Source organism: Mustela nigripes, chromosome 4 (assembly GCF_022355385.1).
Source record: "Mustela nigripes isolate SB6536 chromosome 4, MUSNIG.SB6536, whole genome shotgun sequence".
Lineage (NCBI taxonomy): Eukaryota > Metazoa > Chordata > Mammalia > Carnivora > Mustelidae > Mustela > Mustela nigripes.
In genome coordinates, this window is record NC_081560.1 from 172,931,406 (window position 1) to 172,955,558 (window position 24,153).

The 24,153-nt window shown below is 35.1% G+C and overlaps 1 protein-coding gene across 1 annotated transcript in view; it reads left to right on the forward strand.

Annotated features, from left to right (window-relative positions):
* SMC3 (structural maintenance of chromosomes 3) overlaps positions 1-22,312 on the forward strand; it is a 37,577-nt gene extending 15,265 nt beyond the window's left edge. Inside the window, exons 9-29 of the mRNA XM_059398548.1 lie at positions 125-300; positions 1,139-1,219; positions 1,455-1,619; positions 1,922-2,043; positions 3,048-3,261; positions 5,703-5,806; positions 6,323-6,422; positions 6,822-6,982; positions 7,325-7,466; positions 9,613-9,763; positions 11,929-12,081; positions 13,974-14,125; positions 15,093-15,251; positions 16,012-16,119; positions 17,003-17,111; positions 17,809-18,056; positions 18,349-18,561; positions 18,963-19,154; positions 19,308-19,485; positions 20,972-21,078; positions 21,726-22,312. Of these exons, the coding sequence (XP_059254531.1) occupies positions 125-300; positions 1,139-1,219; positions 1,455-1,619; positions 1,922-2,043; positions 3,048-3,261; positions 5,703-5,806; positions 6,323-6,422; positions 6,822-6,982; positions 7,325-7,466; positions 9,613-9,763; positions 11,929-12,081; positions 13,974-14,125; positions 15,093-15,251; positions 16,012-16,119; positions 17,003-17,111; positions 17,809-18,056; positions 18,349-18,561; positions 18,963-19,154; positions 19,308-19,485; positions 20,972-21,078; positions 21,726-21,797 (3,107 nt within the window). The 3' untranslated portion in view covers positions 21,798-22,312. The remainder of the gene's footprint in view (positions 1-124; positions 301-1,138; positions 1,220-1,454; positions 1,620-1,921; positions 2,044-3,047; positions 3,262-5,702; positions 5,807-6,322; positions 6,423-6,821; positions 6,983-7,324; positions 7,467-9,612; positions 9,764-11,928; positions 12,082-13,973; positions 14,126-15,092; positions 15,252-16,011; positions 16,120-17,002; positions 17,112-17,808; positions 18,057-18,348; positions 18,562-18,962; positions 19,155-19,307; positions 19,486-20,971; positions 21,079-21,725) is intronic.
* The last annotated feature ends 1,841 nt before the right edge of the window (positions 22,313-24,153 follow it).

The following is a 24,153-nucleotide window of genomic DNA, read 5'->3' on the forward strand; positions in this document are numbered from 1 at the left end:
ACACACTATCCTATAATGCTTTAGTTCTTAAGATTGATTTTAACTCATGATATATTTGAGAATAGATATTATTTACATAAAAATTTTATTCAGCTCCTTCACCCCTCTCTCATTTCTTTTTAAGAGGGCAAACGGGAAAAAATCAATGAGTTGTTAAAATATATTGAAGAGAGATTACATACCTTAGAAGAAGAAAAGGAAGAACTAGCTCAGTATCAAAAGTGGGATAAAATGAGACGAGCCCTGGAATATACCATTTATAACCAGGAGCTTAACGAGACTCGTGCTAAACTTGATGAGGTAAGGAATTTTGTTACTTGAATTCAGAGTGATTTTTATTTTAAGCTCATTCTATATTTATACCTTTCAGTAATTTTTAAATGGAAACTTAAAATTTTTATACCTTTTAATGAAATCATTGGTCAGTAAATTTGTTCTTTCAGTATCCCAAGGGAAAAACGCCTAGACCTGTATGGTCCTTGCTATGATTTTACCTGAAATGTAATCAGGTGCTGGTGCAAGGCAAACCAGAATGAGGGAAGCCACCTTTAAAAGCTTTGTGAAGGGGTACCTGGGTGGCTCAGTCAGTGAAGCACGGGACTCTCGATAGCAGGGTTATGAGTTCAAGCCCCACATTGGGGGTGGAGTTTACTTAATAATTAAAAAAAGTTTCATGAATTTTTTTTCTTAGCTTTTTATTTTTTATTATTATTTTTAAAAATTTTTTAAAGATTTTATTTATTTATTTAACAGAGAAAGACATTGTGAGAGAGGGAACACCAGCAGGGGGAGTGGGAGAGGGAGAAGCAGGCTTTCTGCTGAGCAGGGAGCCCAATGTAGGGCTTCCTGGGATCATGACCTGAGCTGAAGGCAGATACTTAATGACTGAACCACCCAGGTGCCCCTTTCTTGGCTTTTTAAGATGTATTTTGTAATTAGTATTGCTGACCTTTCATCCAAAAGTTTGTTTTTAGGTAATACTTAAAACTAAAGGAGCTTTTTACTTAAAATCATTAAAAATTAAAAAACTCTTCAGGTAAATGATTTTGTTTTAGCAGGTATTTTACAATTATACTACATGTTTTGAAGTATTAAAATACAAAATGAGTTAGAAATTACAGCTTTTTGTTCTCCCCAGCTTTCTGCTAAGCGAGAGACTAGTGGAGAAAAATCCAGGCAATTAAGAGATGCCCAGCAGGATGCAAGAGATAAGATGGAGGTAAGATTATAAACTAGGCTTAGGTTAACTTATATTTTTTGACCACAGTAAATCCTTTTTTACCAGAATTATGGAGTGGTAACTTCAGATGGGTGTCATTGGGATTGAGTATTGGAAAGACAGAACAGTACTGAAAGTGTAAATGAAGGAAAAAGGAACAGAACTAATGGTGTGAAAACTCTGCTTTTGTACTTCTAATTGTCTGACTCACTTCTGTGTCATACTTTTTGGCTAGGATATTGAGCGCCAAGTTAGAGAACTGAAAACAAAAATTTCAGCTATGAAAGAAGAAAAGGAGCAGCTCAGTGCTGAAAGACAAGAGCAGATTAAGCAGAGGACTAAATTGGAGCTTAAAGCCAAGGATTTACAAGATGAATTGGCAGGCAATAGTGAACAAAGGGTAAGTTAAAATGCTAAGGATGAAAGACAAATGTTCGTTGAGTAGGAATTGCAGAAGACCATCCTTTCTATAATGGGAGTACAAGCTTAAATTTTTGTAAAAGATCTGGCACATTAAAATAATTCACACTTAGTAGCAACTCAGTACTGTCTCCTTGTGTTTTTTTATTTAAAAATTAGTTTTGTGTTACAGGATCAGTTTTTTTCATGAATTCTTTTCCATGAGAGAATATCTTATGCTAAACTTAAAATTAAGCAGAAATTTTTAAGGTTGCATTTTTACTTACCCTGCTTTATTTACAGAAACGCTTATTAAAAGAGAGACAGAAGCTGCTTGAAAAAATAGAAGAAAAACAGAAAGAACTGGCAGAAACAGAACCTAAATTCAACAGTGTGAAAGAAAAAGAAGAGCGAGGAATTGCTAGGTCTGGGATTTCTTTCACCAACACTTCTACTTTTCTACATGGTTCCTCTGTGAAAGCTGAATAGTTAGGAATTAAGACACAGTAAGAACAGAAGTTAAATCCAGTTTCACATTAATAGCCTGTGTTAAACAGCTCCTGTGGGCCATGTGTTATTGTATACATAACACATAAATTTTTTTTCATTCAGCCGTAAGAGTGTCACATTATCACTGTTAGGTACAACAAATTTGAGGTTCTGGGAGGTTAAATAACTTGCCTAAGATAAATAACTTGCCTAGATGTTGTTGGGCTTTTTGAAACATGAATGGTGGTTTCTTTGTTTTATTTTGTTTTTTACCCATATGACATCTTACTCTGTTTCATCCTATTTCCTTTTTTCATTACTGTTTCAGCATCTAGACATTTTAATATGTATCTGTAGATTGAACATGCCAACTTTTGCTGATTTCATGGTTTAGTGCATTATTATCTTCTTATGCTACCAGTATTTGTTTTAGTGAATTATTTCCTTTGCCACGGTTTTTCTGATTTTTTTTTCTTATTGTTTGATAGGGTTATCTGTAATCTGTATTTGTTCTAGTATTCTGTGTATTGTAAATGTTTTCTTTGTCTTTCTTTTGCTTTTTAACCTTGATAGTGTCTTTTATTATAAGGAATTGGAAATGTTTATATAGCTAAATATAGTTGGAAAATTCCTGAGGTAGGATATTAGGATTGTCTCTAGCTTTACTGACTCACCCAGACCTGGAGTGAAGATGTTGTCTGCCTGAAATCCTTAGGATATAGACTCGTTTACATGACTTTAACTGTGGCTTTTCAAAATGAGATTTATATTATATAGTACTAGTCCAAGGATCTCTGTTAGATACCAGTTGCTTTTACTGTTTTTTCTGTGGAATTTTGAAGATGGCTGTTATCTCTGAGGTCTTGACATTGATTGCAGTTAAACTTGCTTATTTTCTGGTCTCCTTTTTAATCCATTCTTTTCTTCTGTCTTGTTATAGATTGGCCCAAGCTACCCAGGAAAGAACAGATCTTTATGCAAAGCAGGGTCGAGGAAGCCAGTTTACATCAAAAGAAGAAAGGGATAAGTGGATTAAAAAGGAACTCAAGTCTTTAGATCAGGCTATTAATGACAAAAAAAGACAGATTGCTGCCATCCATAAGGATTTGGAGGACACGGAGGCAAATAAAGAGAAGAACCTGGAGCAGTATAATGTAAGAACTTCTATAGCTGTTTTGTGAAAGTCTTTCAAAAGACATGTACATCTTACCTATTTAAGTTTTATTTTTCAGTAGTAACATTGTTACTCTTAAAATATACAAAACAGGTACTTACTTAGAAAAGACCAGCACAATTTAATATTTATATACATAATATTTATATGATAGTTTTCCTTTTCAAGGAACATTTTTTCCGTATCTGTGATTGTTCATGTAGATTGAGTATATCTTAAAATACATTTTTGTTAGTTGGTAGAACATTTCTGAGCTACCCTTAATTTTAACATGATAAGTCAAAATATGACTTCAGAGTAGCTAGTTATTTTTCCATTTTTAGTCTTTCACAATTCTCTGTCAATTTGATAACTTATTGCAGAATATATTTTTTGTTGATTAAGACTGGTGATTTTTATAAGATTTTCTAAATGAATAAAACATTACTATGCATGTTTAGTAGCATTTTCTTAAAAATTGAAGTAGAAGATAAAATCACTTCTAGGATAAGAAAGATCTCACTTTATTTAAAATGAGAAAGGGGGAAAATGCTTTGTTAAGTATTGTGTATGGCTGCATATAGGTGATTGGAGGATGATAGAAGTGATGAGAAGGAAGTATGTAGGACAAGTATAGGGTGAGGAAATTATATATGTACCTACACAGAGGAACCCTCCTCTTACCTCATGAGATCTATACCAGTTGGTTACTGGTTTATATCCAAAAATTCACTTAATACATAAAATGTTTATATAAGTGTGTATATATATTTAAGTTTTATATGTAATAGTATTTGTATTTATATACATGTAAACATACATTTATTTATATCCTAAGTATTTTGCTTAAAAAGATAAATAATATGCTCATGTACCAGTCATTTTTTAAGAACCATTTTTTTAGAACAGTTTTGGGTTCACAGTAAAATTGGGAGGAAGGTACAGAGATTTCCCCTATACCTCCTACCCCCGCAAATGCATAGCCTCCCCCATTATCAGCACCCCGCACCAGAATGCATACCAGTCTTTTCATGTAGAGCCCAAGATGTTTCTTTTGAATATGAGTAGTGATTGTGAATTCTCGGGACATTTTTGTTATGAGCCACACATAAATGTAGTTCTTAAAGCTGGATGAGAACAGAATTCAGGATTCAGTCTAGGATCATGTATTGCATTTAGTTGTCTTATCTCTGTTGTTATCTTTTATAATCTGGGTCAGTTTCCTAGTCTTTAACTTTGATTTGACATTTTGAATTACTATAAATTGTTATAAAGTACATATTACATATTAATATATGCATTTATAGATTATTTCTCCCTGATCTTTTAGAGTTGATTTCCCCATTTAATTTAATTTTTAGTGAGTCACCTTTGAGTGTATCCAAAACTAAATCACGTTTTTAAAGAAATAGCTCTTTCCTTTGTCTTTATATTTGTTTAATGTTTAATATTTAATGTAATCACAGCATGAACAAAATTAAAAACATAGTGGGGAGCAAACCTAACTGGCTCTGTAATCAAAAATAACTGGTGGAAGAGTGACCAGGAGTCCTAAACCATTGTCTCCTAGCCTCTTGAGTCCAGTGTGCTTTAGTCGCTACTTTATGGAGGGAATGGAAAACCATGGGTTGATTCCAGGTAGTTATTTGGAAATTAATTAATAGAGTTTCAGCTGTGATAGCTACATGTCCTCTCCTGAAAGAAAGGATATGTGTTTGTCATGAGTTCATGGAAACATCCTCAACGAATACTCCTTTTGAAACAGCCTGGTGATGAGCCACGATTTGTCAGTGAAGTTTTTATTCATTCTTTCTCAAGCTTGAACTTCATTATTTTGCAGTATTTGAGCTATACCTTCCACTGCTGAAGTCTATCCTTTATATTGGCTAGAGATGATTTTATAGTGCTGATTGAATTATGTAGAATGGCCTTTTGCTTCTTAGTATAATCCTCAGTCTTTCCTATGTGTATAGAGGGAGTGGTGTGAAAACCATTGACTGTAGTATTTTGAGCATGTGTGAATGTATTTTTTTCTTCTAAAATTCTAGTTGAAAGGTTTAGATCATTAGTGAGCAAATTAATTCTATTTTAGCAATATTTTATAGAATAATTCATTTATGTTTTATGTTTGCTCTTGATGTGCTTTTTTGCCTAAAGGCATTTTTAAAAAGTTAGAATTGGATTTTTTAAACAACTTCATTAAGGCACAATTGACATACAGTGAATTGTGTGTGTTTAAAATGTGTAAAAATTATTTAATAAGTTTTGACAGATGAATACATCTGTGAAATCAGCACTACAGTTAAGATGATAAGCCTATTCATCACCCCAAAATGTTTGCCCTTCCTTCTTGCCTTGCTATCACTGTACTGATCTTGCTGTCACTGTGGATTAGTTTGCATGAAATTGGATTTTAAGTTTAAATTATTTTTATTTCCATAGAAACTGGATCAGGATCTTAACGAAGTCAAAGCTCGAGTAGAAGAACTGGACAGAAAATACTACGAAGTAAAAAATAAGAAAGATGAATTACAAAGTGAAAGAAAGTTAGTATAGACTAAAATATGCCTTAATTTTTTTGAGTGACACTAATTACTGGCTGTTAAATGGTCTTTAAATTGTAAATGAGCTTGGGGTACCTGGCTGGCTCAGTTGATGGTACATATGTGACTCTTGATCTTGGGGTTGTGAGTTCAAGCTCCACTCTGGGTGTAGAGATCACTTAAAAAAATCTTGGAGTGCCTGGGTGGCTCAGTTAACCATCTGCCTTTGGCTCAGGTCATGATCCCTGTGTTCTGGGATCAAGCCCCAAGGTGGGGTTCCCACCCTCAGCAGGGAGGTCTGCCTCATGCGTGCGCGCGCGCACACACACACCCACACACACCCCCACTCCCCCACCCCCCCTGTTGTGCTCATTCACTCTCAAATAAAATTTCTTTAAAAAATCTTACAAAGTTAAAAATGAACTATTCAAGTTTGATGTTTTTTCAGTATTTTATCCTATATATACCGTTGGTGCATCTTAATGCTTTTAAAATTAAAGTGTAATTTTTATTGATTAGTTACTTGTGGAGAGAGGAGAATGCAGAACAGCAAGCACTTGCTGCTAAAAGAGAAGATCTTGAAAAGAAACAGCAACTTCTTAGAGCAGCAACAGGAAAGGTGGGCATGTTCTTTTCATTACTTCAGTTTACATTGAGCCATTTACTACACAAGAATTTGTTAATTTTTAAGCTGTAAGTCCTTGGTTTCAGGTGATAAATAAGAGTGCAAATCACTTGTCCTGTAAATTTGAAATGATGGGTCTCGTTTAAGCAGCCTTTACTACAATAGCATTTTTGATTTTTAGTTGAAGAGTCCCATTTTTAATGTTAGTGTCAGAAGAGAACCCATTTTAAAGTTTTGTGTAATTGACATTTTTCAAGGGGGTGATGTGGAGTTGGGAGGGTGTCTAACATCCGAAGCATTTTTAAATGTATAGAGTAGTAGGTTTGTTTCTTACCAGCAGGACTGCCACTGGAAATACTATTTTAATATTTTTCACCTCTGACAATTTAACAGGCTATTTTAAATGGAATAGACAGCATAAACAAAGTACTGGACCACTTTCGTAGGAAAGGAATAAACCAGCATGTTCAGAATGGCTATCACGGCATCGTGATGAATAACTTCGAATGTGAGCCTGCTTTCTACACATGCGTGGAAGTCACTGCTGGCAACAGGTGAAGTTTTTGTTTGATATTTTGAAATTTTAAAGGAAAGAAGGAATAAGAGAAGCAGATTTTTGGAATTTTAGTACAATCTGTCTCCCATAACCTTTTATTTTAGTTGCTTATTTAATTTTTTAAAGCTGTACATGTTAAGTATTCCTAATTGTAGAAGCTAGAACTATCCCTTTTGGGGCTTCCTCTCCCTCCCCCCATTGGAATTTTCTAACTAGTTTCCCTCCCATCCTACCCCAGTACAAATTGGATTGCATAGAAAAAAAGTGAATTGTTTGTCTGAATGTTTATAGCACTTTAAAGTCTAGCAGTAAAGATATGTCTTGTTTTGTTTACATGCAGGTTATTTTATCATATTGTTGATTCAGATGAAGTCAGCACAAAGATTTTGATGGAGTTTAATAAAATGAATCTTCCTGGAGAGGTCACTTTCCTTCCTCTTAACAAGTTAGATGTCAGGGATACTGCCTATCCTGAAACCAATGTGAGTTGGTGTGTGTGAAGGTCTGTCTTTCAGTAAGTTATTTCTTATGGTTAGCACATGCTAGTGCACAGGTACTGTGTGTGAGGATTTACTGGTCTTCTCTTACTGCATAATCACTACTGGGTAGGAATGGGAAGGGAGGTGTAGGTCATAGCGAACACATGAAACAAATCATTGCAAATGTGTCAAGTGTTAAAATACAGAAGGACAGGATACTTGGAGAGATTATTCCAGGGCGACAAAATTAAGGAGAAGAAAATCCTTGAGGAGCTGTCATTTGAAGTGAATATTTTTTGTTTTTTGAATATACTTTTTAAATGGCTTATAAATTAAATAAAAACATCTAGCCAGGTGATAGGCTCTGAAAACAGTGTTTTTGTTACTTGCTGGTGTATGTTTAAATGGATTCAAAACATTCCCAGAAAGTGTTCTTGAGAAAAATGTAATGGCTTTGAGGTATGTGGTTTCAGAATGTTGATGGTATTAGCAACTATTTTACTGTCCTATCTAAGATTAAAGCTGAAACTCAGTGATAATGATAACAGTTTAAGTGGGTCGGTGAGAATATTTTTTTAAGATTTTTCTTTATTTATTAGAGAGCACGAGAGGGAGGAGACACAAGACACCCCACCCCTGCCCCACTCATCAGGGAACCCCACACAGGGCTTGATCCTAGTACCCTTGTATCATGACCTGAGCTGAAGGCAGATCCTTAACCAACTGAGCCACCCAGGTGCCCACCCTGCTACAGTGAGAATCTTAAAAGCTACTTTAAAGGGTCCACCTTTTTTCTTCTTTTAAATCTGTAAATTATTCTTGAGGTTTTGGGGAGGAAAAATTCACAGATATCACAAATGTGATGCTGTGATTGAACCAAGACTCAAAAATGCACGTAGTGTGGAAGGAAAGGGACTCTTGGGTGGCTCAGTTGGTTAAGCATCCTACTCCTGATTTCAGCACAGGTCATGGTCCTTATGGTCCTGAGACTAAGCCCACATCAGCTGAGACTGGGCTTCCATGCCAAGGGGGGAGTTAGCTTGAGATTCTCTCTCTTCTCCCTCTGCCTCCCACCACCCTCCCAAAATAAATAAATAAAATCTTGTAAATAAATAAATACATAAAACTAAATTTAGATGATAGAAGTACAAGGAAATGGTTATCACAAAAGTTATGATAGTGGTCACCTCCAACAGGTAACCTGTTTGTGATTAGGAAAGGGGCGCACTTTTAGTGTCAGCAGTGTTTTATTTCTTGTCCTTTGTGATAGTTACATTGGTGTTCTCTTTGTAATTATTGGTTTAAGCTTACCATATTTGTTGCATTGTTCTGTGTGTAGGTTGTATTTCCTAATTTGAGAATTAGAAAAATTCTTTCCTAACAGTTTAGAAGAACATAAAAAGGGAAGATTTGATTTTATTTTTATTTTTTTATTTTTATTGTATAAAGGAAGATTTTATATGAAAAAATATTTTCCTGAATATTTAAGACATATATAATAAAATGAAAACATTTTGAGGAAATACTATTAGTTTTTACATTTATTTACCCTTTTTTTTTTTTTAAGAAAGAGTGCATCCACAAGCTGGTGGGGGGGGGGTGCAGAGAGAGGGAGTGGGGGAGAGAATCTAAACAGGCTCCACATCCATCATGGAGCCTGAGATCATGACCCGATCTAGAATCAAGTCAGACGTCTAACTGACTGAGCCCCAGGTACCCCTATTAAGCCCTTCTGTGTGGCAGATGCTATCTTCTGTGTTTCAGATACTAGTTTTTTTAGTCTTTATCAGGAAAGTACTGTTCCTGCAGTTTTATGGATGAAATAACTGTTAAATGGAGAAGTTAAGCAACTTGTCCAGAACATACATCTGATGAGTGTCAGAACTAGGATTTGAGCTTGAGCTGTGACTCCAGAGCCACTAAACTTTTTCTTATTTTTCTCTGCTCTTGAAAACTTGGATGGTTACATGAACATAATTTCCAGGATATTTCAGTAAAGTGATTTTCCTAACTTCTTCAGACCAAAAGTAGTTTTGAAATATGAAGGCATTTGTGTTTATTTGTATTTTATAAAGATGTAATTCATAATTCTAATATGTTTTAGTTAACTATGTTGTGATTTCTTTGCTGACAAAATATTCGTTTTTAGGATGCGATTCCTATGATAAGTAAATTGAGGTACAATCCCAGATTTGACAAAGCTTTCAAACATGTGTTTGGGAAAACACTTATTTGCCGTAGCATGGAAGTTTCAACCCAGCTAGCTCGTGCTTTCACTATGGACTGCATTACCCTAGAAGGTTTGTAATAGTAATTCTTAGCTTTGAACAGATAAATTCCATTTTAGTTTTAAGAGTATTTCAAAATTCATGTCCAGTTTTTTGTCATTTTTAAATGGTTTGTTTGAGTCCAGACAGGATCTACACATTATATTTAGTTGATGTCTCTTTAAGTATAATCATTTATACTTAACTTTATTTATACTTTAACCCATCCCCCACCCACACCCCCTATAGTTAAACTTATTTTCTGGTTTACCTCTTCTTCTGTAGTAGGGATTCTTAACCTTTTGTTGTGTGGATTCCTTTGGCTCTTTGGTAAAGCCTATGAGCCCTTTCTCAGAATGTTTTTAAGTGCATAAAATAAAATACTTTGGATTACAAAAGAAACCAATCATAATTGACTTGGTAATCAGAATATTTTTTTAAGCATGACAGTAATTTACTCTTGAAGGTATTTAAAAACAAGATTTAGCAGTGGGTCTAATAAATGTAACTTTGAAGTACTGATACATGTAAACAATATTTTGAGATTTGTAACAAATATAATCTGATAGAAAATAGCTGTTACTTCTCTTGTTAACGAAGTTACAAGTATTGATAATACCACTGTGATTTTTGTTATAACAGAAGGAATTGCTAAATTTCATTTTGAAGTTAGTATAAAAATAAAGATGTAAATTTTTTTTTCCTACCTAAGTCATGGAGTCTTGGTTAAGAACCTCTGGTATATCAGTTCATATGCCCTCATTTTTCAGTTTTTTTCCTTTTCTGTGTAATTTATTTGCTGATGAAGGTACCATGCCCCCCCCCCCCCCCCAGTTTATCTCTATAGATAATTTTTTTGTTGTTTTGGACTACCTCTGAGAATAAATTATAAAAATTATGATACTTTATTTCTACAAGTTAAGCTTGTATATCTCATAAGAATAAGGACACTCTTCTTAATAACCCCAAGTATCATTGTTACACCTAAGAAATTTAACATAACCCAATATCATCATCATCTAAAAAGTACCTACATTAAAATTTTCCCAGTTTTCCCAAAATACTTTTCTTTCCGGGATCCAATCAAGGATGCATGCAAAGTCCTCTTTGGATTCTTTCAATATAGGATAGCTCCTTTCCTTCCCACCCTCAGGGAATTGACTTTCTCATAATGTTCCATTTTCTAAATTTGCCTTTTAACTGTTTCTTCATCATTAGATTTGGTTTTACGTTCTTGACATGAGTGATGTGTACTTCTTACTGCATCCCACAATATGTCCCACTGCTAATGATGTTAAGTTTGACCAGTAGCAGTCTCTCTGTTGTTAAGATGCCCTTTCCTCTTTGTAATTGATACGTGCTATGTGGGACTATCCTTTAAGAAAACGTGAATATCAGGTTCCCCAGCAAATTTTTTTTTAAGATTTTATTTATTCATTTGAGACAGAGAGAGAAAACATGAGCAGGGGGTAGGCAGAGAGAGAGAGAGGGAGAAGCAGACTCCTTGCTGAGCTTGGAGTTGGACATGGGGCTTGATCCCCCGGACCCAGAAATCATGATCTGAGTCACCCAGGCGCCACACCCCCACAACTTCTTTTACCATTGGTTTGACTCAATACACTGGGGGTTTCCAAATGGTGATTCTTAAATTCTGTGAAGGCTTCTGTATTTTTGTTTCTTTTTTTTCTTAAGAGAGAGCGAGCTAGCAGGAGTGGGGAGAAAGGAAGAGAGAGACTCTCAAACAGGCTTCATGCTTGGTGCAGAGCCTGACATGGAGCTCAGTTTTACCACCCTGAGATCATGACCTGAGCTGCAGCCAAGAATTGGATGCTTAACCAACTGAGCCATTCAGGTGCCCCTGTCTCTGTGCTTTTAGAAGCATTCAACTTCTCTAGACTTGCCATTATTATTACCACTGATGTTCACATTTTCCCAAATATGGCCAGTGGAATTCCAAACTCTAGTCCTTTGTCCTCTTGACCTATCATCATTGGTCCTTAGCACTTCTTTCTGGCACATTTTTAAAATGTAGATTCTAACAGCTGGAAAGCAGACATTTTTCAGAGTGGGTTTAATCCTTCTAAATTCCCATTAAGTAGGTAAAGCCTTTAAATTAGTTGTTTGATTCTAAATCAGTTTATCACAGAATAAAGAAATTGTTACACAGAATTTCTACCTTCCTTGTGCTTTGTTTATAGGTGACCAAGTAAGTCATCGGGGTGCTCTAACTGGAGGTTACTATGACACAAGGAAGTCTAGACTTGAATTGCAGAAAGATGTTAGAAAAGCAGAAGAAGAACTAGGTGAGCTTGAAGCAAAGCTCAATGAAAACCTGCGCAGAAATATTGAAAATATCTTTTTGTCTTGTGCTTTGGTGGAGAATTGTGTTTGGGTTGAAATATATAATCTTTTACGTGTTGTGTGTTTTTTCATATATGCAGTGGGGACAAAAACCACATTTGACTTTTATTTAAGCATGGGAGCTTATGTTGTCAGAAGTTAACTTCTAAAGACAAGGAAAAACTCTTGTAACATTGTTTCCTTAGCTATTAACATTTAAATCTAATAGCAGTGAGTCAGTGTATTTCTGAGAGTGGAGAACCTGAGGTGCACTGAAATTTAAAGTTACAGAGGAAACTGAGGAGGATGGTTAGAATTGTGGAAGGAAAGTGAGGTTAGTGTTTCACGGAAGGGTTGGGGGCCTCTCTAATGCCACATACTGCATAGAATTTAAACATAGGGGTTAAAAAATGTGCATTAAGTTTTTATTTCAAGGTCATTTGGTACAGGTGTACTATTAATGGAAGAAGGCTGTTAAAATCCAAGTCTTAGTAAACATCATACTCTAAATTCTTCCAAATAAAACTGCTGTTCCATGAAGAGTATCGTGAAGAAGAGTCCCATGAAGAGTTTAGCTCACAACAGAAACCTTGTACCTGTGCATTTTCTTAAAATAACTACAGTTCTTTGGTATAAGGCAAAAGTGCTTTTTATGTACTTCAAATTACATCACACAATTTAAAAAATACAGATACTTAAGGAGCACCTGCCTTGCTCAGCCAGTAGAGCATCCAATACTTGATCTGCGGATCATGAGTTTAAGCCACACACTGGATGTGAAGATTACTTAATATATATATATAGGTACTCCAGCATCAAGAACAACCATTTTTACTAAGTCATTGGCATATTGTTTTTTTTTTAAGATTTTATTTATTTGACAGACAGAGATCACAAGTAGTCAGGTAGGCAGAGAGAGAGGAGGAAGCAGGCTCCTTGCTGAGCAGAGAGCCTGATGCGGGGCTCGATCCCAGGATGCTGAGACCATGACCTGAGCCGAAGGCAGAGACTTTAATCCACTGAGCCACCCAGGCGCTCCGACATTGGAATATTCTTAAAGGTGATTTTGGGGTTTTTTGTTGTTTTTTTGAGATAGTGAGCTAGAGAGCATGAACGGGGAGGAGAGGGAGAAATAGGTTTCCCACTGAGCAGGGAGCCCAATGTGGGATTCGAGCCCAGGACCCCGGGATCATGACCTGAGCCGAAGGCAGCTGCTTAATGACTGAGCCACCCAGGCACCCCTGGGATATTTTTAATTGAAACTGGCAATTTTTTTTTTTTTGAAGTGAGTTTATACCTTCTGTACCATCAGTGCAAGCAACAGCACAAGCAAAAGGTAAATAAACATGTTAGTTTTGACTTTGCAGGGGTTTGCAAAGTGTATCTAGAAATGCCCAAATTTGGCAAGATGTTGGCACAAAGAAACCTTTGGGGAACACTAAGAAAAAGGAGGATATTGACAACATACATCAACTACCTTCCTGTATTTGATAATCCAAATTATTTTTTTTGGATGGTGGTATTATTTTTCTACATTGGGCGATGTCTTCTTTTCATACACAACTACCTTCTATAGTGCTTTAAGCACAATAGATTATATAGTAAATATTTCTTGAATGAAAAGATAACAAAAAATATACTTCATTTAAATTCTCTTAGGGTTTCCCAAGAATTTTTGTTCTTATATAGCTTATAAGTAAAGCACATAGGTTATTTTGAGAGAGAAATGGTGGGGTAAATGTTTTAAGCTACTTTATGGTTGAACACACTTAGTATAGTATTTAATTTAGCATTGTTATGGTCCATAAATTTGAGGAAATAACTTTTATTTGGAGGTAAAGAAAAGGGAAGGGATACACACTTTTTAAAAGAACTAGAGAAAATTTTCCTTAGCCTTGTATATGGATTAATAATGAAATTGATCAGTTGATGAACCAAATGCAGCAGATAGAGACCCAGCAAAGGAAATTTAAAGCATCTCGAGATAGCATATTATCAGAAATGAAGATGCTAAAAGAGAAGAGGCAGCAGTCAGAGAAGACTTTTATGCCAAAGGTTCGTAAGTATATCTCTTTTGTTACAGACTTATTTTAAGTATTTAGAATTGGGATATACTGTATATTGGTTATCCATTGGAGTTCATGTGTTCCATTTCTTGTAGCCCCATACTTTTGGACTTGTCTGTGTATCTGTACTGCACTTACACCCGTGGGTACCCAAAGTCTCCTTTTGCAGTCCACGTTCAGATTGTCCAACTTCATTGAACAAGTAGACATTTTGAGTTATGGCGTAATAGTATTTTCTAATGATCATTAATTTGTTAGTAATCATTTTTTGTCTGTTAAGCACTATTTATGGAATTGTTTGAATATTTTCTTTTATCCAAATTATACTAAACAGGATAGAAAACAAACTATTACTGCTAAATTACAAGTAACTAGTCTCAAAAGCTTTGACAAAAACTGTTATTATAGTTCATCAGTAGTACTAAAATCATAGTTTTTAATTGTCCAACTATACCATCCTAACACATTCTAGCAGTCTTTTCTTTTTGTTCTTATTAATATGCCAGAAGATTTTTATATGATTCAGTCATGGACTGTGATTAGTCCCACATACCTCAATAGTAATGTATCATAAATATTTTTCTTACTGCTACTTAGTTCTAATTATCAAATTAAGTGGATACCTAATAGTTACTTGAGTTGATAAAATTTAGTTCACTTTATTTTTTTTTAAGATTTTATTTATTTATTTGAGAGAGATCACAAGCAGGCAGAGAGGCAGGCAGAGAGAGAAGAGGAAGCAGGCTCCCTGCTGAGCAGAGAGCCGGATGCGGGACTTGATCCCAGGACTCCCAAGTTCATGACCTGAGCCAAAGGCAGTGGCTTAACCCGCTGAGTCACCCAGGAGCCCCTTTAGTTCACTTTAATATCAAATATAGAATGTTCTCAGTTTTTCACTGTTGTAAGTAATACAGTAACTAATACCTTTATTAATAAGTGGATAATCTGTCACATAGCAACGTAGCTTACAAAGTTTGGAAGCAAGCTTGCATGCTATGGAGTCCACCAGAGAATCGTTGAAAGCAGAACTGGGAACTGATTTGCTTTCACAACTTAGTCTGGAAGATCAGAAGAGAGTAGATGCACTGAATGATGAAATTCGTCAACTTCAGCAGGCAAGTACAATTTATAAAAATATAAGTTTTCATTTATAATTGGCTATTGCGAAAAGTTTATTGCTACCAAGGGAACGAGAAAGAAGGGAACTCTGAGAAAATAGAAAAATAAACTTGAACTTCTTGTACCCATGAGAGTAAATAAGTTTTTCTAAACCATTGTGGGTATGTTAGGATTATACAAGAACTCTTCGTTTTTTTATCTTTATTTTAATGCACTTCAGTTAGTAGTAAGATCAAGCTTGTTAGCTTTGCTGTCTCTGTTGATCTGACTGTATAATTAATATTGTTTTGATTAAACATTTTTTAAAAAGATTTTGTTAGTTTATTTGCACATGAGTGAGGGGAGGAACAGGGGAAGAGGGACAAGCAAACTTTGTACTGAGCAGAGAGCCCAACCTGGGTCTCAGTCCCAGGATCCTGAGATCATGACATGAGCCAAAATCAAGAGTTGAATGTTAAACTGACTGAGCCACTCTGGCACCCCTTTATTAGACACTGATTTTTGTACATAGAGATGTAAATAGTAAGTTCAAAAAAAAAAAAAGAAAAATAGATAAATATTTTTGGCAGCATGTCTTATAAAAAGAACCAAGCACACAAACGAAGCATTCTGAATAAATAAGACAGAAAATGAAAAAAATATAGGGCTTTCCATTGTAGGTCATTTGAACACAAGTAGTGGATAGGACAGCAGATAACAGCATTCCTGTGTGTGAAATGTGCATGCCTATGTGGACATAATTTTCTTTTCTTCCAGGAAAACAGACAGTTGCTAAATGAAAGAATTAAATTAGAAGGTATCATTACTCGAGTAGAGACATACCTAAATGAGAATTTGAGGAAACGCTTGGACCAAGTAGAACAGGTATATTCTTTTTGTGGGTTTGTTGATGACCATAACCTTTTGAAAGAACTTACACTTGAGGAGCTTTGATTGAGAGCATGGCGACAGAAAGCATCTACCATGAGTTGATGAGAGCTCATCTACCATGAGCTTTGATTGAGAGCATTGGGGACAGAAAACATCTACCATGAGTTGGAGTTTTAGTACTGCCATCTCGTGTACGATCTTGGGCAAGTAATGTAGTATTCCTAAGCCTCAGTTTCCTGTTCTAAAAAATGAGCATAACAGTAATATCTGTTTTGTATGATTATCCTGGCACATTCTACGTACTCAGTAAGTGTTAAGTTACTAATGTTTTCTCAGTATAGTCACTTGCTGAGAAATTTTGTAGTTATTGTATCATTACTTTTTTCCCCCCTTTAATGGATATTTGCAATTATACAAAGTGTACTTCTGTCTCTCTTGAATAGTTATTCATAATAACAGCTATTGGTGAAAGCACTCTATAGCAGTAGAAAGCAGAATGATAGTTTTCTAGGGCCATGAGTAGAGGGAACTTTATAGAGGGTCACAAGGGAGTTTCTTGGTTTAATAAAAAAATCTGTATCTTTATTGTGGTGGGTGTATACATTGTCACAACTCACTGAGCTCTACACTTAAAATTAGCTCACTTTATTGGATATAAATTATACTTCATTGAGATTGATAACAAGAATGTTCATAGGATTATAATCAAAAATTAAAAATAATACAAATGTATATCAAGAATTGGATGATTAAATAAAATTTTACACGTTAATGCAGAAGAAGCAACAGCTGTTGGAAACTGTTAAAGTCATAAAATTTTGAAACTAACAATTCCTATTCTGTGGTTTAATAATCTTAAGTTTCTTTTATCTTGTAGGAACTTAATGAACTGAGAGAGACAGAAGGGGGTACTGTTCTCACTGCTACAACCTCAGAACTTGAAGCAATCAATAAAAGAGTAAAAGATACTATGGCACGATCAGAAGGTGAATTTTTATTTAGTAAAAATTTTTTTATTTTGTTAAAAATTAGCTTATTTGATAAAGTTGTTAAGCAAAACTGTACACTAATAATTTTGTGTTTTCCATCACCATAAATAATTTATAGTGAATGGAGTTTAGTGGTTGATTATAAATAGTAACCTTTGTTTTATTAAAATGTTTGTGACAGTTTTATAAGAGATCATAATTACTAATGTCGTTGCCAAAAGTGTGAATTAAGTTTCTTATCACCTAGTTGCTGAGAAGAAAATTATTTTTTAAATTTTTTATAAACATTTAATAATGAGAAATATATACCTAATGACTCGTGTACACTCCTAATTTTGTCCTGAATTAAATGTTTCATGGATTTACACAGTAAAACAAGGGTAAAAACCTAAAACTTACTTACTTATTTATTTATAAAGATTTTATTTGACAGAGACATAGAGAGAGAGGGAACATAAGCAGGGGGAGTGGAAGAAGGAGAAGCTGGCTTCCCTCTGAGCAAGGAGCCTCTGTGGGGCTTAGTCCCACGACCCTGGGGTCATGACCTGAGCCCAAGGCAGATGCTTAACGACTGAGCCACTGAGGTGTCCCTAAAACCTATTTATTTTGATAGATTTGGCCATTAAAATCTTTGGTCAGATAGTGCTCTAGCTTTAAAGTAGGTATTTTGGCTTAATTTGTTTTTTTCTCTTAGATTTGGATAATTCCATTGATAAAACAGAAGCTGGAATTAAGGAACTTCAGAAGAGTATGGAACGCTGGAAAAATATGGAAAAAGAACACATGGATGCTATAAATCATGATACTAAAGAACTAGAAAAGATGACAAATCGACAAGGCATGCTACTAAAGAAGAAAGAGGAGTGTATGAAGAAAATTCGAGAGCTTGGTTCACTTCCCCAGGAAGCATTTGAAAAGTACCAAACACTGAGTCTCAAACAGGTAAATTGTGTAGTTTTTGTTTTGTTTTGTTTTAAAGATTTATTTATTTATTTATTTGACAGACAGAGATCACAAGTAGGCAGAGAGGCAGGCAGAGAGAGAAGGGGGGAAGCAGGCTCCCTGCTGAGCAGAGAGCCCTCTGCAGGGCTCGATCTCAGGACCCTGAGATCATGACCTGAGCCGAAGGCAGAGGCTTTAACCCACTGAGCCACCCAGGCACCCCTTAAATCTGAAATCTTGTTGCAAATTTCTCTTCATGTGAATTTATTTATACATCTTTTTCTCTTTGTAGTTGTTTCGAAAACTTGAACAGTGCAACACAGAATTGAAGAAGTACAGCCATGTTAACAAAAAAGCTTTAGATCAGTTTGTGAATTTCTCTGAGCAGAAAGAAAAGTTAATAAAACGACAAGAAGAGTTGGATAGGGGGTACAAATCAATCATGGAACTGATGAACGTACTTGAACTTCGAAAATATGAAGCTATTCAGTTAACTTTCAAGCAGGTATGTTTCTGTTTGTATTTAATGCTCACACAAGACAAAAGCTTCGGCTGTTATTCAGCTTATTATTCAATTCATAAAGGTTTTATAAAGTTTTTTTTCCTACTGATAGTTGGATCTAATACAAGTGAACAAATCCAGCATATAGTTTTCTAACATACTGTTAGAACATCCTACACAACTCTTAAAAGGATTCAGTCTGTTGCTGCTGTTAAAATATTTGTGATTGGTTTTAAATATTTTAATATTTTAAATATTAAGAAATAAATATTTCTTAATATTTCTTAAATATATTTAAGAAATAAATATTTGTCTTTTGCCTTAAGAAATAATATGTGCAGTGCCACCTATGCAAAAGTTATATTTGAATCACCCTGTAACTTGTTCATTTCATTCATTTTAAGGTATCAAAGAATTTCAGTGAAGTATTCCAGAAGTTGGTACCTGGTGGCAAAGCTACTTTGGTAATGAAGAAAGGAGATGTGGAGGGCAGTCAGTCTCAGGATGAAGGAGAAGGAAGTGGTGAAAGTGAGAGGGGTTCTGGGTCACAAAGCAGCGTCCCATCAGTTGACCAGTTCACTGGAGTTGGAATTAGGGTAAAAATACCTTTATATCCAATTTTCCCCAGTATTACCATAGTGGAATTTGTGGAATATTTTACAAATTAAATAGGTACATTCTATGTGATTTAAGAGGTGATGGTGATTCTACCCCTTTTTGGGTATTAACTCATTTAAATTTTCTCTTAGGTGTCATTTACAGGAAAACAGGGTGAAATGAGAGAAATGCAACAGCTTTCTGGTGGACAGAAATCCTTGGTAGCTCTTGCTCTGATTTTTGCTATTCAGAAATGTGACCCAGCTCCTTTTTACCTGTTTGATGAGATTGACCAGGCTCTGGATGCCCAGCACAGAAAAGCTGTGTCAGGTAGTTTGGTTTGTACTGAAAAATGGGAATTTGCTTAAAAATGATAGCTTGCCTCTTTGATTGTGCAGTCTTGTTGCCTAAGATATTTAGGGCGATTGGACAGGGTGTATATTCTGTAAATAAAATTTATTATTATTTTTTTAAATTTTATTTATTTATTTGACAGGGAAGACAAGCATGGGGAGTGGAAGAGGGAGAAGCAGGCTTCTGGCTGAGCAAGGAGCCTCATACAGGGCTTGATCTCAGGACCCTGGGATTATGATCTAAACTGAAGACAGTCGCTTAACAGCTGAGCCACCCAGGCACCCCTAAAATTTATTTTAATACGTTTTTAAGAATTTAGCATTAGACTACTTTACAAAGCTTAATTCTGTGAGAGGTCGATGTTTCAATCAATTGCAAATTGAATCAGTTGAATCCATTGAAAATTGAAAATCCTACTTCAGTTAAACTTTTATGCAGAAGTCTGTCTTTTTTTAAAAGATTTTATTTTTATTTATTTATTTATTGGTCAGAGAGAGAGAGAGAGGGAGAACACAAGCAGGCAGAGCAGCAGGCAGAAGCAGAGAGAGAAGCAGGCTCCCCGCTGAGCAAGGAGCCTGATGCGGGGCTCGATCCCAGGCCCCTGGGATCATGACCCGAGCCGAAGGCAGAAGCTTTAACCAACTGAGCCACCCAGGTGCCCAGAAGTCTCTCTTTTTAAAACTTGTTTTTCTCAATGTTTGAATAGCCCCTGACATTAAATGTTGATTCTGTATTTAAAGAAACTATATTTTGGGGTGCCTCAGTGGCTTAGTTGATTAAGCTTCTGCCTACGGCTCAAGTCAGGATCTCGGTCCTGGGATCGAGCCCCATGTGGGGTTCCCTGCTCATTGAGGAGCCTGCTTCTCCCTCTGCCCTGCTCTACTAGTGCTCACTCGCACTCTCTTAAAAAAATAAAATCTTTAAAAAGAAAGAATCTATATTTGATCTTTAATAAATTCAAAAGATCTTTGGATATGTGGGTAGCAGGGGAACATTGTTCTTTGTTTTTTGTGTGAGAAAACTTGTTTTGCTCTCTGACTTAATGCTGTGTTATAAGTAGCTGCTGCTGCTTCATATTCTGTAACTTTAAGATACGAGGTGAAAGATCTATCCCTGGGGCTCCTGGGTGGCTCAGTTGTTGGGTGTCTGGTTTCGGATCAGGACATGATCCCAGGATCCTGGGATTGAGCGCCCGCATCAGGCTTCCTGCTTCTCCCTCTCCCACCCCCCCTTCTTGTGTTCTCTCTCTTGCTGTTTCTGTCACATAAATAAAATCTTCAAAAAATATATCCCTAATGTAAGAGAGTAGTAAGTTCGTAATTTTGCAGATAATGTGCATGAAAAAGTCACAAAATAGTCACAAAGCTATTTTGAATTTTAGGTAAGGGTGAGGATAGTTGATTTTTAAATGTTCAGATCTATTGAAAAAAGGGTTTTATTAAATTACTGTTTCTTTTTATAGATATGATTATGGAACTTGCTGTACATGCGCAGTTTATTACAACTACTTTTAGGCCTGAACTGCTTGAGTCAGCTGACAAATTCTATGGTGTAAAATTTAGAAATAAGGTAAAAAAATTTTTTTTACATTGAGTTTAAGTTTGTATTGTACTTGTCAAATTCTTGTTTTCTGTTACTTAAATCATAAAGGAAAACCTAGAAATTTGTTGCTTATGATGAGTTTGTAAAGAAAAAGCTTTTCTTTCAAATGCCTGTGAAGTTGTAGCAATTTTTTTTGTGGCATTCCTTGCATTGATTTTATTTTTATCAGCATTAAGAGACAATATCTTCCTGTCTTATCTATTCAGTGCACAGTCTTTAGCAGTTTTATATATAGTCGTTTCTATTTTGGCTGGGCCACCCAGCTCTTCCTAATGTCTTCAGCCCTAAGATTCTTTGAAATAGCAAAATAATAAAAACTGAAAAAACACGGTTTGATATTTAGACATTAGTATTTACCCAGATCTTCAGAATTCTAAAATGCAGAATATTTTTAAAAACTCAATGCTTTCAACAAACACCATTATAAAAATCTTACTATCAGTGTTGCAGACTCATTTGACTTGGTATGTAAAATTTATAGGCAGTAAGCCATATGTTTTAAATATTACTCTATACAGTAAGAACACTGGTGGGTTTTTATGTTTTTTTTTTTTGTGTGTGTGTGTGTGTATGTTTTTTAAGGTTTAACACAGTTTTTAACATTTTTTCTTCAGGTTAGTCATATTGACGTGATCACAGCAGAGATGGCCAAAGACTTTGTAGAAGATGATACTACTCATGGTTAAACGGAAAATATTGTCCACTGGTTTGGAAGTTGTGTATAGTAATATGAATCTCATACCCAGGAACTGTACATTTAAATCTAAATACGTAGTCACTACTAATAGTTTTCAGACGTAGAGCATACATAGCCCTTTTATATTTCTGTCATTGTATTTTATAAGATACTCTGTAATGTTACATTTCTACTTATAGTTTAAGAATTTTATTTCCCACACAACTTTTTGTAAAGTGTCCTGCTCCTGTTTTAAATCTTTTGAAACATGCTAAATATTCTTTCCTAATTATTTTATCAATTATATTGCCTCTTTTTTTATAGCTTCAATTAAATAATTGGTTTATGACTAATTTAGTATTTTATGTGGCTTTTTATTTATAGTTTTATGATTAGAAACAAATTTTTCTTAAATATCTTGCTTTTTGTTTTGCCTTTGTTTTGCCAGAAAAGATCTGCCTTCACCTAAAAGAATATTTTTTAAACGTGGCTTCATATTCTTTTGAAATAAATCTGTGATTGCCAGTCCTGGCTGCATGTTTAAATCCACAGGGTAGCTTTAAACTGCTGGTGTATTTCCGTAGACCAGTTGAATCAGAATCTTTTTGGAGTGGTGTTCTGGTTATTGGTAGTTCTAAAGTTCCCCCAGGGGATTATGACCCTTGGTGAGGATTAGAACCCTCGCTTTAACTCATTGTAACAGTTCTTTAAAAATAATTTTTAATTTAAGAGGGCAGTGTATTTACTAGAATTTGGGAAGACAGTTTTAAGAGCAGCTAAGAACACTAAGTCAAAAGATTAAGTCCTAAAGTTTCCTTGTTTATCTGATTAAGGAAAAGTTTGGAAAACGTTACTGTTGAAACTTTTCCCCCCTCAGATGAGGTCTTTGCTTTTTGTTTATTACGTTTATTAAAACGCTTTATTGAAATTTAATTCATAGACCATAAAATCTATTAAAATTATGCAATTCTGTACTTTTTCAGTATTTTCACAGAATTGTTCAGCCATCTCTACAGTCTAATTTTAGAACATTTTCATTACCTCAAAAAGAAACCCTATACCTATTAGCACTCACTTTGTATCTCCCACCTGCCTCATCCCTTGGCAACTGTAAATCTAGTTTCTGTCTCCTACTATGGATGTGCCTGCTCTGGACATTTCATACAAATAGAATCCTACACTGTGGGGCCTTTTATGAGTGACTTGTCTCAGTGTGTTTCTGAGGTTTATCCGTGTTGTAGCACATAATTCATTTTTTTTTATATTGCTGAGTGATACCTGTTGTAGGAATATATACTGTGGTTTATCCAACTATTAGTTGGACACTTGGCTTGTTCTCACTTTTGACTATTATAAATAACAGTGCTGTGAACATTCATGAACAAGTTTTTGTGTGGATATATGTTGTCATTTTTCTTGGATTGGAATTGTTGGTCATACACATATTTCACATATTCAGTACTGCCAAACTTTTTTTTTCCTTTCCTTTTTTTTTTTTTTTCATTTTATTTAAGTAATCTCTACACCCAGCATGGTACTCAAACTCACGACTGCAAGATCAAGAGTCTCTCGTGCTCTTGTACCTGAGCCAGCCAAGCATCCCAGGAACTGCCACACTGTCCCAAAGAAGTTGTACCTTTTACTTCTTTTACAGTTGCACATTTTACATTTCCACCAGTAATACATGAGGGTTACGGTTTTTCCACATCCTCACCAACAGTTGTTATTCTTTTTATTATAGCCAGCCATTCTTGTGAATGTGGATTGGTACCTTGTGATCTTAGTTTGCATTTTCCTGTTAACTGATGATGTTAATTAAGCATCTTTTCATGTACTTGTCATTTGTGTCTCTTCTTTAGTGAGATGCTTATTCATATTTTTTGTACATTTTAAAGTTCTGTTACTTATTATAGAATATAACAAGGGTGCCTGGGTTGTTCAGTCGGTTAAGCATCTGCCTTCAGCTCAGGTCATGATCCCAGGCTCTCTACTCAATGGGGAGTCTGCTTCTCTGCCTCCCTCTGTCTGCTGCTCCGCCTGCTTATGCTTGCTCTCTCTGTTGGATAAAATCTTAAATATCTATGTATTTAAATATATATTTAATATATATTATATATTAATATATTTTTATTTAAATATATTTCATATATCATTTTAATATTTATATATTAATATATATTATATATTAATAGATACATTTATTTATAAAAATAAACAACTGAATTTGTGAGAGTTCTTGCATATTCTGGATACAAGTCCCTTATCAGGTAGAACTTGCAAATACTTTCTCCCAGGCTGTGAATTGTCTTTTTGCTTTCCAAATGGTGTCTTTTGAACGGTAACATTTTTTAAAAATAAATTTACAG